This window comes from Prunus dulcis, chromosome 1, assembly GCF_902201215.1.
Source record: "Prunus dulcis chromosome 1, ALMONDv2, whole genome shotgun sequence".
NCBI lineage: Eukaryota > Viridiplantae > Streptophyta > Magnoliopsida > Rosales > Rosaceae > Prunus > Prunus dulcis.
In genome coordinates this window covers 25200853-25214479 of record NC_047650.1, presented here as the reverse complement: position 1 = coordinate 25214479, position 13627 = coordinate 25200853, and the positions used below count along the sequence as shown (strand labels likewise).

The following is a 13627-nucleotide window of genomic DNA, read 5'->3' as shown; positions in this document are numbered from 1 at the left end:
GAAACTTTTTTGAATCATGAACCATTGGATTAATATCTAACGGTGGGTGACCACAACATCATGGACCCCTGTGGTCCAAGAAATCGGGACTGATTAAACCAAAGCGAAAGATATCAAAAAAGAAAGCGTGTATATAAGAAAGAATTGATGGAAAAAGAAACAAAGAGAAAATAAAAATAAACAACATAGGAGAGGACATATCAGATTTCTTACCAACCGAGTTGCAGAGTTCCCAAATATGACCGAAGATGTCCCCTCAATCTTCACAACGAGCACGACAAGGGTCCTCAGCTATGTTTTTCAAGATTTTGCATTCCATATTTTTGGCCTTTAGCATTGAAGCGCTCAAGTTGGAGACAAACAGGTGGCGATACATCCTTCTTCACTCTGGCAGCGATCATCCATACAAAAACGAATTCATAATTAATTTAAACCGACTAGAAATTATTGTAAGAAACGAACAGAGAAATTACTCACTGATAATCCTTGTTTGATCCAACCTCCACTTCAGCGCACACAAATGAACGTTGTGGCTCAAATGGTTGAGATTAACGGATGTGAAATTGTAGAAAAGATAGCCGAGGAAACGTGCTCTCCCGGATCATTGGGAAGATCAAGGACCGATTCGGTCAGCAGCTCGACTGGTAAGAAATCCGATAAGAAAATCGACCAATCCTCCCTTGTTAACTTTATTTGTTATTTTCTGAGGATATTTTGTATCTATTTCAGTTTTGCTTAATTCACTTTCTTTATAATATGAGATATTTTGTGATAAACATATTCTTAATTGTCTTTTTTATAAGATGCTTTTTTCATTTTGATAATAGAAAAAAAAAAAAAAAAAAGCTTTTTTAAGTTCTTGTTATTTAATCAATCTTTTATTTTAATTTATCTTTTTGAGAATGTGGTATATCCGATTGTGGTTTTATGAATAAGGCGAGAATGATGATGTTGCTTGTTGATTGGACACAAAAACACCACTTTGACTGTTTTCCGGGAATGCCAAAGGTGACTTCAATATGCGAATTTTCTTAGCTCGCAGCAACATCTCAAGTTTGACCCTTTTGTCCTCAATCTGGATATGTGCGGCATGTTTTGGGTAATTTAAATTAATTTTCATGATAATTATTTATTGATACGATAAATTATTTACTCCACTCTAACCTGAGACACGTGGCGGTACATCCTTCTTCATTCTGGCTATGATCATCCATACAAAAACAAATTCATAATTAATTTAAAGAACCGAATAGAAATTATTGTAAGAAATGAACATAGAAATTACTCATTGATAGTCCTTGTTTGTGATGACAAATTTGTTTGATCCAACCTCCACTTCAACGTACACAAACGAACATTGTGGCTCGAATTCATTGTACCGAATCAACCTAGCATCGAAAAGATCTTCATATAATTGAATCACCCATATACCATTAGTTGGGCCCACAACTAGTTGTGAGGTCAGGTCTGTGATGGTTACTAAAGCCTCATGCTCGACCTCAACATTCTTGTGGCTTTTCGTACTCGCCTTTTTCTTCTCCTCCCCCTGGTGTTTTTGTTCCTCTTCGTTATCCTTCTTCTTTTTCTGTAACCATCACAGACCTGACCCCACAACTGGTTGTGGGCCTAACCAGTGGTATATGAGTGATTCAATTCTATGAAGATCTTTTCGGTGCTAGGTTGATTCGGTACAATGAATTCGAGCCACAACATTCGTTTGTGCGCGCTGAAGTGGAGGTTGGATCAAACAGATTCGTCATCACAAACAAGGACTATCAATGAGTAATTTCTATGTTCGTTTCTTACAAAAATTTCTATTCGGTTCTTTAAATTAATTATGAATTTGTTTTTGTATGGATGATCACTGCCAGAATGAAGAAGGATGTACCGCCACGTGTCTCTGGCTAGAGTGGAGAGAATAATTTACCGTAGCAATAAATAATTATCATGAAAATTAATTTAAATTACCCAAAACATGCCGCACACATCCAGTTTGAGGACAAAAGGGTCAAACTTGAGATGTTGCTGTGAGCTGAGAAAATTCGCGTATTGAAGTCAACTTTGGCATTCCAAGAAAACAGTCGAAGTGGTATTTTTGTGTCCAATCAGCAAGCAACACTGTCATTCTCGCCTTATCCGTAAAACCACAATCGGACATACCACATTCTCAAAAAGATAAATTAAAATAAAATAAAAGATTGATTAAATAACAATAACTTAAAATAGTTTTTTTTTCTATTATCAAAATGAAAAAAGCAGCTTATAAAAAAATAAAAAGACAATTAAAAATTAATTAAGAAAATGAAATAATATGTTTATCACAAAATATCTCATATTATAAAGTAAGAATTAATAAAGAAAGTGGATTAAGCAAAAGCAAAACTGAAACAGATACAAAATATCTCAAAAAATAACAAATAAAGTTCACATGAGAGGACTTGTCGAATTTCTTATCAGATTTCTTACCAGCCGAGCTGCTGAGTTCCCAAATATGACCGAATCGGTCCTTGATCTTCCCAACGAGCATGCTGAAACTGCACATTCCTCGGCTATCTTTTCCACAATTTTGCATCCGTTAATCTCAACCTTGTTCATTAAAACTTTCAGATCTTGGAATTTTCCTTCCAGGAGTTAACGTCTAAAAAGTTAAAAAAATTTCTACCCCATCAAAATTTTCTATCAAAAAACTCTTAATTTATTCAAACTAACAGTAACTAACCAAAATAAAACCTCCTTGGCAAAAAACACAAAAAAAACCCTCACCAACTAATCAACAAAAAACATCAATATTCATCCAATCCAATAAATCATTATCCAAGCACAAAATGATCAATATTCATCAAATAAATCATTATAAAAATTTCAACAAATTAAAAATATTAGGCATTATCATCAATTAGGAATTTAGACTTTAAAAATTCGTTGAATATTATGAGTTTTTTCACACCAATAGGCGGAAGCGACACCAGCTAACATCACAAATCTCCACCTCCTAGAAACACAAAAACCCCCCTTTTATAATGACCCAAAAGATTAAAATCAAAGATGGAGAGAGAAGAGAATGAAAACCTGGGTAAGTACATCCAGCCCACAATCCAAATAAATGAGGCTCCGAACCTTTATATCCATTAACATAAATTGGTGGGGTTTTGGGGTGTGATTATCGGCTAGGGAATTTGGGATTAGGGTTTGAGGAGAGTAATAGAAATTGGGGGGTTTTGGGGTGTGATCATCGGCTAGGCTTTGAGGGGGAGTTTTTATAAAAAATATAACCAAAATTTACCTCATACTTTCATAAATGTCAATTTTTATAAAAACTTTCAAAAATAGCCAAAAACTCACTTAAAAATACTCAAATGCCCTCAAAACTAAAACCCTCAAAAACCTAAAAAAGCAAAACATGAAACCTGTAATCTATGTTTTCATTTGATTTTAAACATAAAAACTCCCCTATGTTAGTATCTGTTGTCTCTGTCATTGGGCTCGAAGCTTTAGTATTATTTGTTGTCGTCAGCCATGTTGATGCTATCACCATTGGAGGCCATGCACAACCCTTTGTCAGCCATATATGGACTTCAAAGTTGCTAATTAGATTCTGATATGAACTTTAACATTGCGGAGATGAATCAATAACTCTATGAATGCCTTGTTAAATATATAATACAAATATATGGTTTATTAGAGATAATTAAGTAATTAGATAATGGAGATGAAGGAGATCATAGAACAAAAGCTTTGCTTCAACTCAATGTTGGGTGGATGCAGTACTCGGACTAGCTAGGAATCAAGTCATATTCATGGTTCAACTCCTTCAATGAAATAACATGAGATCAAACCTTTGTGTTTTATATATGTTTAAAATCAAATTGAAAACGCGATGGCATTTTTTTTTTTTTAGGTTTTTACTTATGAGGGCGTTTGGTAATTTTATGTGAGTTTTGCGCTGCGAGGGAAATTTCTTCCAAAACTGACATTCCACTTATGAAGGGGTCACTTGACCACCCTTGCTCCTCTGTGGATCCGTCCCTTCGAGCACTCAAGGCGGATACAAACCTTTGCCAGCGGCAGCGGTGGCGGTACATCATCACAGTCTGTGACGACAAACGTATTTGATCCCAGTTCCACCTCAGCGCACACGAACAGCTGATAAGAGGAAGAACAACCACTGGAAGCTTGCTTCGGGAATTGGTTGAAGCGAACCAATATAGCACCGAAGATTTGTTCGTACAAGTGAACGGCTTTCATAGCCGTAGGTGGGCGGCACCACCAGCTGTGGCGTCACCTTCGTGATCGCATTCATTGTCATTGATTAAGAGCTAATTGCAGGAGTAGAGAGATAATTGCAGGAGGAGAGAGATGAGGGAGAAAGAGAGAGGCAATGGCAGATTTGAAAATGAAAATGAGGCGCGATTTTCCTTGGGTTTGTTTATATAACAGAAGAGAAGAGTGAGGAAAAGCATGCTGATCTGTCTATTTGAATCTTGATATTCAATTTTTATTTAATTCATGCTTTTCATACGAGTGTTCGTACGGGAAGTCGGCGCCCAGTACCATTCGCAAGATTCAGCGAACGACGCCGTATTACTAAAGGAACCGAGCGCCGGTTTTGCAGTTTCTAGTACGTTCGCGGCGAGTGCAACAGAGGTGTGCTGAGTGTGCTTATAGGCACTAGATGCCCATCACTGGGGAGTTGTCAAGGCAAAATATCAAGGATCGTTCGTTACTATGGGTATGTATGTATGTATGATTATATTGGTCCATTATAATCAATGATTCTTTTAATTCAGGCCGCATCTATTAATTCATGCTTTTTTTCTTCATACAGTGGTTGGTTGCTAAAGCATGTGAATTTGTTTGTTTGTAGATTATAACAAACTATTTCGCGGGTTTAATGTCATGAGCGCATAGACATTCTTTTGTCTTGAAATTGATAGATTCATGTAGTTGCTTACTCTGCGTTAGATTATCCCTTATAGGTGATGAAGTATTTGTGTGTTTGTTTATAATATCCCTCTTTGAATATCAATAATTCAGTAGAATGGGAGCTTCAATTTTGGTTAGCATTATCATATATCAATGCCTAATCTGTCATATTTGTTGGCTTTGCTACTTAAAACATGTGGATTTGCTTGTTTGTTGGCTATCATTCATTATTTCTAATGTTTGATCAGATTATGAGGACATGAGATGTTCTTGTTTTGAATTTCGTAGTTGTGGTTGGTTACTTTGCATTAGACCCTACTACTAGTCTACATGAAGCCACTTCGGCTTATTTTCGTTCAAAGTATTTGTTGTGTTTGTTTGTTTGTATTCATTCCTCTTTCAATATCAAAAGTTCAGAGTTTCAAGAGGATTCAAGATTGATGTGATGTTAACATTTTATCTTATGCATCGGCAGAGTTATGATCTGATGGCGAAGAAGCTACTTAACAAGGCTGGAGAGATAAAGAAGAGATTGAAAAGTTGTCTAAAGACCCAAGAATAGGAGAAAGGGTTGCTACCAAACCCTTGTATCTTTCTCAATTAAGTATCTCTTGTATTATCATGAAATACCTATATGTTCTTTGAACGCAGATTATCAAGTCCTTTGTGCCATCAGCCTATGGCCATGAGGACATAAAGACTGCAATAGCTCTTGCCATGTTTGGAGGCCAAGAGAAAAATGTCGAGGGAAAACACCGACTCCGAGGGGATATAAATGTCCTTCTCCTAGGTGATCCTGGCACGGCAAAATCACAGTTTATTAAGTAAAAGCTACTGCCATCAGTTAAAAGTGAATCAATTTTCTGTCTCACAAGGTATGTTAAAAAGACTGGGCAGAGAGCTGTGTATACTACTCGTAAAGGAGCATCTGCTGTGGGACTCACAGCTGCTGTGCACAAGGATCCTGTTACAAGGGAGTGGAACCTTGAAGGACCAGCTCTTGTTCTTGCTGACAAGGGAATATGCCTTATTGATGAATTTGACAAAATGAATGATCAGGATATTTATGACAGTGCTAGTATGTATGTAAATTTTGCAATTATGAAACTGACAGCCCCCCTCCCCCCTTTCCAACTTATTTTGAGTCTTTGAGCATTTACATTTTCATCTGCAATCAGGGTGGGTATTCATGAAGCAATGGAGCAACAAAGTATTAGCTTATCAAATCAAGAGCTGGGATTGTCATTTCTCTCCAAGCACGCTGCTCTGTCATTGCAGCTGCAAACCTTGTTGGGGGAAGGTATGCTGGAGGATAATTTGAAGACTTTTTCTGGCTTGGAGGTTGGAGGTCTTTGGATGGCCAAAGAAAGTGGCCCAAGGAAATTGGTAAATTCGAGCCCGGAGCATTCCCAAAACCCTAATTGTCAGTTATGAGGATGAGTTTCTTTTTCCTGTTATTAAATTCGAAGCAATCTGGATTTACTGCTTTTTGATTATTTATGGGATGGTAGTGGTTCCTTTTGCTTTTGATTGGATCTGAGTTGAAATTTTTGTTTTCCAATTCGGGATCTGGAATTTGGCTCACTGATATCTAAAAAAGGAAAGTGATGCATTTATTCTGGGCTTATCGTGCTCTGTTTGGTTGCTGGAATGAGTGGAAAATGAAAATGGAATTTGGAATCTTGTCAGTGGAATCTGTTGTAAGATTCACTTGTCTCAACAACCAAATGGGGACTTTTTCTTTGGGACAATTATTGTGATGGATTGATTTGGTGGATCTTTGGTTTTTGCTGCAGGTGGGTCTTGGCTGAACACTTGTCCAGTTGTCCTAGTCCCGTTTCTTTCCGAATTTGGCAATAATTGGTTATGCCAAGTTTCAAAATTTGCTGATTCGTACTGAATTGTGTTGGGTTGTGATCTGACCTTTTTTTTTTTTTCTGATGGCACGATCAGAAACTGAAGATTTGCAGATGTTATTTTGGAAGAAGTGGTGTTTATTCTATCAATTCTTGTAGGAATCAACCGGACTTATGCAAATATATATATATATATAGAAGCTTGTATGTTATTATTGGTTATGGTTTTCGCTATTGTTGGAGATTTAAGCTGAAGGAGTTGATGATTTAGTTGGGTTATTTTGGAATTCTTAAATCGGGGTTGCATGATTCGGACATGAGAAGCTCCTGGTCCAATAAACTCCCTCTCATTTTTGGGCCTAGATCGCCACTCAATTGGCTGCTCTTGTGCCTCGTTAGTGTTCTTGCACTAATTCCAGTGTTGGGATCATCCTCTTCAAATACATTTGACTCTCTAACTCCTACTTCAGTACCCGACATCTATACAAACTATAGGAGGCTAAAGTAGCAAGCTGCGATCTGGAGCTGAGGTCTCTCTCCCTAGGGGCTAGTCAACAAAGGGAGCTTGGCCTTTGTGGCAGAGAAAGAAAATTATGTGCCTTGTTACAATGTTTCAGCAAACCTTTTTGTGGGGTTTAAAGATAGGGAGGAGTTTGATTGGCATTGTGAAGTATCAAGAAACAGAGAACGGTGTCTGGTTCGCCCTCCTAAGGACTATAAGATTCCCCGGAGGTGGCCAGCTGGTAGGGATGTGATATGGAGTGGAAACGTGAAGATAACCAAAGACCAATTTCTTTCGTCTGGGAGCATGACCAAAAGGTGCTTCCCTGTTGAAGCTATATATTTAACAGCTTTTAAATAATTGCTGATCTTTTATCTGCACCAGTGATTAAAACATTTAAATTTCTCGACTCTATGCAAATTGTATTAGTTTCAGTGTTTTCTTTTCTTTTCGTTTGTGTGTGAATAATTATTTCTGTGCAGAGTCATTCTTTAACTGCTTTACAATTTATTCAGGTTGATGTTACTAGAAGAAAATCAAATTGCCTTTCACTCTGAGGATGGTTTGATTTTTTATGTTGTCGAGGATTATTCTCTTCAAATTGCGAAGATGCTAGGTTTAAATGATGATTCTCAATTTCTTCAAGCCGGTGTAAGCCTTCTTTGTGAGTTACAGTTATGATTATCTGCTGTTACTTTCTAGGGCAGGGTTACTGTTAGATTTCAAAGAGGCCAGAGTGCATTAAATACGTATGGGAAAATTTATTATAATACACATACCGAGACAAAAGCCAAAGGTCAGTCTCGTAGGTGGACGTATTGAACCGAAATTAGATCTCAGATTGACATCTTGATACACTGATTTACCATAATAATAAATAGAGTCAATGGGGACTTTATCTTTTGTTCTCTCATAGTCCAAAATTTAGGTTTATGCTGGAAGCCAAAAAAATGCAACTTTTGCTTCTTATTTGTGATAAATGTAATGTCTGAACTATCCTTTGCATTATATATTTTAATTATTTCTATGTTAAACTACAGGTGCAGACTGTACTAGATATTGGTTGCGGTTTTGGTGGCTTTGGAGCTCATTTAGTATCACTAAATGTAATGGCTATTTGTATCGCGGCATATGAGGCAACTGGCAGTCAAGTTCAATTGACCCTTGAGAGAGGTCTTCCAGCAATGATTGGCAATTTCATTACAAGACAGCTTCCATTTCCAACGTTGTCCTTTTTGAAATGGTTCATTGCTCAATGTGATATTGTTTGGGACAAAAAAGGTAATTTGGACTTTATTAGGCTTATTTCTTACATTTTGGGCTCCTTTGCGGTTGAGTAGCCCCTCTATCTCTCTTCTGCTAATAACCTTAGAGGACGAGTTCTCCTATGCTTTTTTGAATACCCTTCCTCTTATGTAACCATAATTAATTCATGAATCAGATTGGATGTTGCTTTTAGAAGTTGACCGGGTACTCAAGCCTGGTGGGCTACTTTATTTTGACCTCATCCACAAGCCAGCCATATGGAAGTTCTTTGAGCATGAAGAATAGCATGTTGACTCCAATGGAGGAATTGACCCTGAAAATCTGTTGGACTTTAAAAGCTCAGCAATATGAAACTTTAATATGGCAGAAAACTGTGGTTTCTGATTGCTATACATCTCGGTGAGGATAGTTATAACATTGCCTCGGTCTCTTGTGAAAGAATTGTTAGTTTGATATTTGAAAATCAGTACTGTTTAAAGCTTTGGTATTGACTTGCGCCATTGAATTAGTGTATTCAAAGAGCCCCACTTATTTTCCTCTTCCTCAGAAAAAGAACCCTAGTAATGTTTTTCTTTCTGTCCTTTATTGTAGCAAGCAGGGTGCTATACCACTTTGTAATGAAGGGCATGATGTTCGGTCATATTATAAGCCCCTCGTATCATGTATAAGTGGGACCACCAACAAACGCTGAACTCCAATCCGAAATAGGTCCTCGAGTCCCCATCAATTGAACTCAGCTGAGCTTGAAATTGATGGAAAGTACTATTCCATCATCATCTTCTTCTTTTTTTCTTTTTTTGGGTCTTCTCTCTCTTAGGGAGAGTGTGGTTGGTTCCAACTTCCGAATGCATTAAAATGTTTATGGTTGTATCTCTGCCATGATCATTCAGTTCTACGCTTCACTTCATGGTGCTCTGCCAGCATATTGATACCCTTTTATTTTTTGCAGGAGTTCAGCCTGACTATTTCTTTGAGGACTTACAGATTTGGAGATCAGTTCTGAAAAACTATTGGTCTTTGCTTTCACCCTTGATTTTCTCTGACCATCCGAAGAGACCAGGTGATGAAGACCCATTATCTCCATTAAACATGATACACAATGTGATGGATATGAGTGCTCACTATGGGTTAAATGCAGCTTTTCTGGAGGAAAGAAAATCAGTTTGGGTGATGAATGTTGTGCCTGTCAATGCTCCCTATCCACTTCCTCTCATACCAGATCGAGGTTTTGCTGGTGTTTTGCATGACTGGTAAGTCGTTGCTTTCAGTTCCTTCAGAAACTCTGCTGGCTAACTTGATATTTGAAGCTTCTTTCAGTGTAGCTCAGATGCACTGTGTTTTTTGGAAGGCAAAAAAAATTTGAGAATGACTAACTCTAACTAAGGTTGAAAAAATTTGAATTTAAAAAAGCTAGGACTCATTTGTGCTCTGTATATCCTATTTTCTTTCCCTTTCTATACATGTGTGCCTGCAAGTCTATGTTGACTGCAATTTAATTTTTGAGGTAGAGTCATAGTTGTGATCTATCTGTTGGTACAGGTGTGAACCGTTCCCTACATATCCTGGAACCTATGATTTGCTGCATGCGAATGGGCTGCTCTCACATCTGTCTTCAGATAGGTGCGGCATGATGGATTTATTCTTGGGGATGGATCGGATTCTGCAACCTGAGGTACTTTTATTTTCCCCTTGCTTATATTATATTTCTATATTGCAAGATGCAAAGTAAAATGAAGAAATCTATTGTCTGTATTTCCTTCTTTTGTTCCTAATATTGATTTTATAATCCACCTTTAGAAATCAAACTTCATTTTGTAAGTTGTCAACTGATACAAATCTTGTTTTTTTCTCTTTATTTCTTAAATAATATTGCTTGCCATCTTGGCATGCGACTATCAAGGCCTCAACAAGTCAATACATTTTCTAATGCAAAGAATTATAACCTTCTTCTATATTTCGGTGTTATGTGATGGAATCCCGTTTTGAGACGTGAATTATGGCCTGTTGGCAGGGATGGGTTTTCTCTGTGATAAAGTGGGAGTTATTGAGATGGCATGTGTGTTTGCTACACAAATGCGTTGGGAAGCAAGGGTGATCGACCTTCAGAATGGCAGTGACCAAGGACTGCTTGTTTGCCCAAAACCATTCGTGAAAAAACGATTGTTTTACTTCAGGAGGTTTTATCATTGCGGAAGTGTACAATTGTTTTTCCTCTATTTGCTTTGGTAATTTCTCTAATCTTTCTAGAATTCAAATTCGGATTATGTAGATGTAGTGCATTGACCCGTTTGCGTTTTTATTTTGTTGTAAATCTTGAATTTAACTCTGCTGTTTTTGTGTGTGTTCACAGAACATGATGAATTTGGCAATGTAATACATGCTCAGAATCCGAAGAACCTTGGAGGAGAAATATAAGTTAAAGTTGTACTAATAATAATAAGGGAGATTCACTATTATACTCAATATATGGGCCCAAATTATAAAAATACCCTATATGAAATGGACTTTAGAAACACAACCAAAACTCATTTACAACATAACAAAGAGGCTTTAACTTCTTATAAATTGCAAAACTGTCATCAATTTCTTAAAACAAATCCAACCTCAAAATCTAATAAAAATTTTCAAAACACTCAATAGGGTATCAAAGTAATTTAATAATTAATATTAAATTCAATAAAGTCAGCTGTTATTTTTTAGGTTTTTTTTTTTTTGTTTGTTTGTTTGTTTATAGAAATTCAATAGTGTAAAGTTTATTTATAATATTAGTGCTAAGAATGGGTATATCACTAAATATCTCTAATAATGAAGGGCATTAAATCTTTTCTTTTTTTTTGGTTCGGTCGAATATGGTCTAATTCCCTAAACAACCCAAACGCCTCCCCACCAATTACACCACCTCCCTCCCCCACTAGGATACTAATTCAGATATGGCTAGGATTCCTTTTTTCTTTTGGATTGTTACCATGTTTTCCTATAAATGCCCAGCCAACAATTACAATACCTACCGAAAGTTTAGCATCTCTTGTTTTCCTTTTGAAGTAAGTGATCTCTGCTTTTCTTTTAAAAGCACGTATATATCAGCATCTCTGGGTTTCTTTTCTGCTTCTTTGCGTAGCCTTACTATATTCAGGTCTTTGGATGGCCAGAGAAAGTCGTAAAAGGAAATTGTTAAATATGAGCCCGGAGCTCCCAACCGAAATCATATTCTCCCATATACTCCCACGGCTACCACCAAAGGATCTGATGATGCAGTGCAGGTGCGTATGCAAGTCTTGGTCCTCCCTCATCTGCAGCCCTTCCTTTGTTGCCGACTTTTGGAACGACAGAAACAAGAGCACCACTAACTTCCTTTTCCAAAAGCAAAACTGCTTTTTCTCCTCAAAAATAGAGGAGAAGGAGCAACAAGGAGGAGGGAATAATAATAATAACAGGGTTCTAATACCAACACCCGTCACCGAACTTTCATACCTGAGTCGATGTGAAGCTTTTCAACTTTATAGATATGATGGAGCGCAAAGCGTCCATGGCTTGGTTTGTTCATCCTCTAGTTATGGTGGCCCAGTTTTCATACTTAACCCCAGCACTCGAGAGTCCATTCAACTTCCCCATGTCAAGCACAATGCATTAGTTGTATATAACTTTGGCTTCAGTCCACTTACCAATGAGTATAAGGTTCTCCAGCTCATCAACTTTCATAATTCAGGTTTTCAGTTCAACGCATTCACGCTAGGTCAGGATTCTTCGTGGAGAGCATTGCAGGTTGACCCTGCAGCAGGCGACGTTGACCTTCCATTTAAAATATTGGCTGTTGCCAGAAGTCCTAACAGTGTGTGCATCAATGGGGCCATACACTGGATCGATAAGAGTGAAAAAAACATTGTGGTATTTGACGTTGGAGAGGAGAGCTTCAGTGTGGTGCCACTCTCTGAAGATTGTGCTCAAGACTTAGTTGACTATGATGCTAATTTTCCAAGTATAGTTGAGGTGGGAGGATGTGTGGCTGTGTTTGTTGCGAACCGGTGGGAACATAACAAGATAATTTTATGGATTTTGAAAGACTACCAAAACCTTGTGTGGGTTAAGGAGACTATTACTATTGGTGAGATACCCAAAAAAACAATCTGCGGTGAAGTTTTGGGCACAATTCACACAGGTGAGCTAGCCATAATGCTGGAAGTTGTCGACTCTCCACTCCAATTACATCTTTATAATATGAAGAGCAAAAGATATAGAATATTTGATTTTGTTTGGCCTGGGTTTATGGCAAAGCCCCACGGAAGACCATTGATTCAGTTAGTTTATAGTGATAGCATTGTCCCCTTAAAATGAGATGGATAGATATGATATACATTTGCTCACAGAAAATCTGCTGCATTACAATTTACATACAGGAAGAAAGTTTTGCATAAATTCTATGCAAGTTTATTATCATATTTGATGTTATAATTTTTATGAGAATTGTTATGATTAAATTTCTTTTTTTTAATTGTTCCGTCAACAGTAATTTGCAGCCACTTAAGTCGGTTGTTCAACTTTTTTTTTTTTTTTTTTTGGGGTCAGGTTGTTCAACTTCTTGCTTTACCATTCCTTTCCCAAATATTATCACGATCACTACTTTGGCTTTCCCTTTAGATGAAACGAGATAAATGGTCACAGTTAAAATAATTAATATCTAATTAATATCGCTTTAATCAGTTTCTATGAATTTGACGGTTTAAAAGTTAATACATTTGGTTTATTTTCTGTTGTCTTGTATAAGAATTTTAGTGAAATCCGGTTTTTTTATTATCGTATCAGAAAACAATTTCAAAGGATTTTAGAAAAGATCAAATCCACTAAGCATAAAAGGATACTAAGTTACCCAATTTAGAGATGGTGGTTAATTAGGATTCCTTTTTTCTTTGAATAATGTTTACTCTTACCACATCGCTATACCATCTGATGTGGCAGCTAAGGTGGACAGTCACATCAATTAAAATTATTTAATATTTTCTTTTTTTTAATGATTTATTCCAATGTTTATTTTTCTAATTGTCTTAATTAAAATATACTTTATTGATTTAATTGATGTGGCATA

The 13627-nt window shown here is 36.9% G+C and overlaps 1 protein-coding gene, 1 long non-coding RNA gene and 1 pseudogene across 2 annotated transcripts; all 3 read left to right on the top strand.

Annotated features, from left to right (window-relative positions):
- Nucleotides 1-3992: 3992 nt before the first annotated feature.
- Nucleotides 3993-5986, top strand: LOC117627699. The gene is made up of 3 exons (XR_004585824.1): nt 3993-4729; nt 5399-5493; nt 5575-5986. It is a non-coding gene; the product is annotated as an uncharacterized LOC117627699 (long non-coding RNA).
- Nucleotides 5987-6101: 115 nt separating this feature from the next.
- Nucleotides 6102-11033, top strand: LOC117627676 (annotated as a pseudogene).
- A 289-nt stretch (nt 11034-11322) lies between these two features.
- Nucleotides 11323-12972, top strand: LOC117615236 (F-box protein At1g52495-like). The gene has a single exon (XM_034344286.1). The coding sequence runs from the start codon at nt 11689-11691 to the stop codon at nt 12877-12879; it is 1191 nt and encodes a 396-aa protein (XP_034200177.1). The 5' UTR covers nt 11323-11688; the 3' UTR covers nt 12880-12972.
- Nucleotides 12973-13627: the final 655 nt, after the last annotated feature.